The sequence below is a fragment of the Apium graveolens genome, chromosome 1 (genome assembly GCF_009905375.1).
Source record: "Apium graveolens cultivar Ventura chromosome 1, ASM990537v1, whole genome shotgun sequence".
NCBI classification, from domain to species: Eukaryota; Viridiplantae; Streptophyta; class Magnoliopsida; order Apiales; family Apiaceae; genus Apium; species Apium graveolens.
Genome location: NC_133647.1, coordinates 127,624,624 through 127,630,260, shown reverse-complemented (window position 1 = coordinate 127,630,260; position 5,637 = coordinate 127,624,624). Strand labels below are relative to the sequence as shown.

General features: G+C 34.6%; 1 protein-coding gene across 1 annotated transcript; it reads left to right on the top strand.

The window, feature by feature from the left end:
* Nucleotides 1-2,522: 2,522 nt before the first annotated feature.
* Nucleotides 2,523-4,570, top strand: LOC141666937 (7-deoxyloganetin glucosyltransferase-like). The gene is made up of 2 exons (XM_074473196.1): nucleotides 2,523-3,134; nucleotides 3,490-4,570. The coding sequence occupies exons 1-2, from the start codon at nucleotides 2,615-2,617 to the stop codon at nucleotides 4,416-4,418; spliced, it is 1,449 nt and encodes a 482-aa protein (XP_074329297.1). The 5' UTR covers nucleotides 2,523-2,614; the 3' UTR covers nucleotides 4,419-4,570.
* Nucleotides 4,571-5,637: the final 1,067 nt, after the last annotated feature.

Below are 5,637 nucleotides of genomic sequence, written 5' to 3'. Positions count from 1 at the left end.
CCCATTCACCATAATTAAATTCATCTTCATGCTTCCCAAGTATACTTTTTTTTCCTTTTCTCAAAGTTATGTATAGCATGGTCTCAGAAATTTGATATTACAAATCATTCACCACCTTTGCATGAAAAGTTGAAGTTGGCCAACTTGGGTTCATTCTCACCTAATGTTTATATGATTTGATAATCCAATTGAAATTAACTTATTTCTGAATCCAAGTAGGGGTACAAGTGTTCTTCTTAAACAAGGTATTGGTCTGAATATTTCTTGATCTTTGTTATCTTTACAATAATATTTCCACTAGCAGCCTTCTGCACACCTCCACTTGAATCTGTCAGCTATATTTTTTTTGTGAAAAATGCCTTTCTGGTGTAAAATTGCATGTTTCCTAAAAACCTCCCTAAAAACCTTACCATTGCTGAATAACATGCCCAATTCAAATTGGGGATCATTCATGTCAGTCAATTCATTGAATTCTGGATATTTTACTTCTTGGTCATCCCAAGAAGAAATTGGCATTTTCTCTTCAGTATCATCATACGCACACTCTGAAGTCTCACTTTCATCTTCGCCTTCATTTATAACACCCTGAATGCAATACTTACTCTCATCATCATGGTCCCTCCCTCAGTTTTATGATCATTCTCAAGTTCATGTTATTTTTCAGTTTCAACAACTAGCACTTCTTCATGATTCTCATTGATAACAATCTCTAGAACACTTTATTTGTTGTTGCTTGCATCTCTTCATGTTGTTGCTTTTCAACATTTGACGGTTCACCTACATAGAGCCTGCCACTTTTTGCCATGTTCTGAAAACCATTTTCATCTCCCCTTTTAGCCTTGATACTCTTTCCTCGTTTCTTCACAGTTTTCTCTATTTTACCCTTTCCTTTTCGATTTCTTTCATCTTTACTCTTTTATTTACCAATTTTGCCCTCTCTACCATTTATTTACTAGTTTTTTCAACTTGACTCTTTTCTTACCATTTTTTTTCTTCTTTACCCTTTCCTTTCACAAATTTTTATGGCAATAAGACTATCATCACCCCCGTCATCTAGTATGACAGGTGTATCTTATGTATTCTTGAATAATCCCCCGAACATAGAGTATCTGCCTATTCTTCTAGCCCTGTAAGGTGGATTCGGTGGAGCACTCTCCTTGTATTCTTCTGTTTTGGGTTAGGACAATCACTCTCACTCGAGTCCATGTTCAAACTGTCACCATGGAAACTTAATTTTTGCTCTTCTTTGTCCTCTTCTATAATCTCGTTCATATTTTCATCAACTCCTTCTCTAATGTCTTTTATATATCTTTGCAATTCTATAATCTATAGCCATTTGTGTAAATGAGAAATCTCATTTTTCATCATCCGAAGTAGGAATGTTTGAAGTAGCATGAATCATTCCTATATTGTAGTATTATACAATGTCAATTGACATTTCTAAATCTTGTCCAGTTTCAAAAGGATATATAGTATCAACACAGAAATCCAACTCATTAAGCAAGTACCAAAAATTCATTGTGCTTGAACTAGATCCTACGTCTTCGTACATGTCAAAATAAACTATATCCCGACCAACATATGACTTAAAGTCGAATTTGAATTATCATCATAATGCAGTCTAATGAAAAAGTAGGAACTTATCGCTGCAATATAAAATAACCAACATGCAAAAAAAAATATTTAAACACTTTAACAAGATAAGTCGCATGCAATACACACTCAAACACAAAGTCCATATGCCCATCATAGTGCATCCAACAAAGTATATATATTATTTCTAACTATATACACATGCAAGGACATAGAAAATTTGTCGTCATAAGTGGGAATCTCATTACCATCGGGTAGCCCATAATCGATCGCAACCACTTCAAATGATTAGCTTTCCCTCCTTGAATGTTCAAGATGATAGCAAACACTTCATTGTTCTAAGTAATGTGCAATTTGGGAATTTAGGATTTGATTCTAACTATTATGATTTGTTTGAGGGGATTCATTAAAATTATTTAGAGATTTAGTGATTAAACAACGACATGTATAACTCCCTTTAAGGTTTTATTATCAAAAGTCTGATATGCCCCAGCCTTTTAAAAGATAGGTAACATTTGATTTTAACGGTACTTGATCAAAATGATGCATTTTGCAGCGCCATAAATTTCCCTGGGTGTAATGTGTAAATAGTAAAATTAGTAGTATCAAAACAAATTGGAGGATATGAAATGCAATTTACTCATTTATCAATGAAAAAAACCATAGATAACTATAATTTAATATCCTAGTCAGCGACATTTGGAACTTTCTTATAAAGTTCTCCTGTCAAGGCCTGATCCAGATCCAGTATAATGCAATTTAAATGACCAAAACGGAAAATTGCATGAAATGGTCCCAATGATAGTGTAATTTATACGATCAGATTGTTTAAAATGCAATTTTAAATGACCGGACTGCAAAATTGAATCTATTTAAATGTGGCACATGTTGTTTTTAACACTAATCCAAGTAGTTTTTTTATTCTTAACTTGATCCCCTCTTACCTTTGGAGGAAGAAAATCTACTCCATTTATAAGCTAATTGGTAGCAGAAAAAAATAGTACTGGACCAAAAACTTAACATGAGTTCGATGTCTGAATCAAACAGCAAGCCTCATGCCTTGTGCATTCCATATCCTGCCCAAGGTCACGTCAGTCCCATGCTCAAACTGGCCAAACTTCTTCACCAGAAAGGCTTTCATATCTCATTTGTCAACACCGAATTTAACCACAATCGCCTTATTAAATCTAGGGGTCCGGGTGCCCTTGATGGCTTGCCGGACTTCAGGTTTTACTCTATTCCAGATGGCTTACCGCCTTCCGATCCCAATGCAACTCAAGATATTCCTACTCTGTGTAAGTACACTTCACTCTACTGCTTGGCTCCTTTTAGCAACCTTATATCCAGACTCAACAAGTCTTCAGTCTCCGGGGTACCACCAGTGACATGCATTGTGTCTGATGGGATAATGAGCTTCACTTTGAAAGCTGCTGAGCAGTTTGGTATTCCTGAAGTTCTGTTGTGGACAACGAGCGCTTGTGGCCTCATAGCATACATGCAGTACAGCCAACTTGTGCAAAGAGGCTATACACCACTACTAGGTAAACCTATTCCATTGATGTTCACTATATACTTCAAGTACAAATAGTTTTCAGTCACTGTTATTAGCACTTAGCAGAACATTACAAAAAACAAATCTTGTACTTTTTTGCTTTTATTTTACTAGACTTGGTTTGAATTTGAATTTTGTATTACTCAAGACCATATTTAGTACTGCAAATTCATTGGAGATGTGTTGGTATACCAGATCAACGACACCATTTTATGAATGAGATTTGTACCTCTTTACATTTTAATGCGTGTGTTACTAATAAGTTTTACATGTTATAATTTATAAATAACTTCAGTCAGTAAACTCTGTATCTTGAAGATTGTTTTTGTGTGTTTGCTCTGCAGATGCAAGCTATTTAACGAATGGCTATCTTGACACAAATATTGATTGGGCTCCTGGAATGAAAGACATGAAATTGAAGGATTTTCCAACTTTCATCAGAACTACTGACCTGGATGATATTATGCTCAACTTTTTTATAAATGAGACTGCAGCGCTTCCTAAAGCTCGTGCACTTCTTATAAACACATTTGACGTGCTTGAACAGGATGCTTTGGATGCAATTTCCGCCAGTCAACCACATATATATACTGTTGGGCCGCTGAACTTGATGATTAATCAAGTCCAGGACACTAGGCTTGCGTCCATTGGCTCAAGTTTGTGGAAAGAAGAGGATACCTGCATTGACTGGCTTGCGAAAAAAGAACCAAAGTCAGTTGTTTATGTGAATTTTGGCAGTATCACCACTATGACTGCTGAACAGCTCACAGAGTTTGCATGGGGACTAGCTAACAGCAAGAAACACTTCTTGTGGATAGTCAGGCCTGATATAGTTGCTGGAGACACAGCCATGGTTCCACCGGAATTCGTGGTTGAAACAAGAGAAAGAGGCAGGCTAGCTAGCTGGTGTTCTCAAGAACAGGTCCTGAAACACCCTGCCATTGGAGGGTTCTTAACGCATAACGGGTGGAATTCGACTATTGAGAGCATTGCCAGTGGCGTGCCTGTGATATGTTGGCCATTCTTTGCAGAACAACAGACCAACTGCAAGTATAGTTGTGTGGAATGGGAAATTGGAATGGAGATTGATAATAATGTCAAGAGAGATGCAGTAGAGGAGCTGGTGAGAGAACTGATGGACGGCGACAAGGGAAAGAAATTAAAGAAGACTGCATTGGAGTGGAAAAACAGAGCTGAAGCAGCTGCTAGCCTTACTGGTTCTTCTACAACTAATCTAAACAAATTGGTCCATGAGGTTCTACTAGCAAAGTAGTTAAAATCACCTCCGCCTTTCTTACAATTTGATGTCAGAGAACTTTTTCTTGTCCTTCTATAATAGTACAATTTAAGTCATTTTAAGGTGTAAAAATACTCTTGTTTGGAACAGAGGTCTGTCTTCATTTTATTTTATGATGCCATTTTCAATAAAAGGTCCGGAGTACAACAAGGAAAAAAAAGGTTGTTCATAGCTTACTTTTGCCCTGTGTTAATCTTCATTGTTAAATTTGTGTAATATTTTCCCATAAAAGCATCATTTGGAGAAAGATTCTCGTTTCCTACCTACCTTTCCAAATTAAAGCAATTTTATTTTTTTAGCGGACATTTAAAACTTTTGTTAATATTTTCATTTTCATAAATTTTGATAAATAAAAAACCTATTAAATTATAATTTTAAAATAATAACTATTATTATTCGGCCAAAACAGTTAAACTGTGTCAGAAAATAATCCAACGATGTGATGATAAAAAATCAATTGTAGTTCAAATCAGCAGGCCAGGGTTGAATGACTATGCATGATACACTTATTAGTAGACTAAAATATTGGACCATGAATTAAATATTAAACTAACACGATTCGTGAATCATGATACAGTCCTCAGTTAAATAATTGAATAAAATAATAGTCAAGTATACATAAAATAATACAAGATCCAATTAATGAGGAGAATTAATATTGAAAAATCATGAAGATCCGGAACTTCGTTCAAAGTTTTTAACGCAATGCAAACATGCACATGGACACAAGGGAGTTGGTGACAAGGGAGTTGATTGAAAAGTGTATTAGTTCATTTTGAAGGAAATAAAATTCATTATCAATTTTCGCAAGTACTCTATCTTCTATTAAATTTTTGTTTGTTTTTTATAATTTATTTAATAAGGTATAAAATATGCCCTTATTTATTTGATAATTACAAAAAAATCATTAGAAGTTTAATTTCAAAAAATATTAGTTAGTGTTGGGAATCAAACTCGAAGTCAAATGTGAGACTATTAACCACTAATGCTATAGATTCATTTTGAACAAAAATAAAATTCGTTATTAATATTCGAAAATATCCTACATTCTATTAAATCCCCATTTACTCTTATAATTTATTTAATAAGGCATAAAATTTGTTTATACAAGTACCTTAAAATTATATTTATAGCGTTTTTTTTTCAAATTTAACCATAGTGGAGAACACATCCTCGAACAATGACCAGATACACA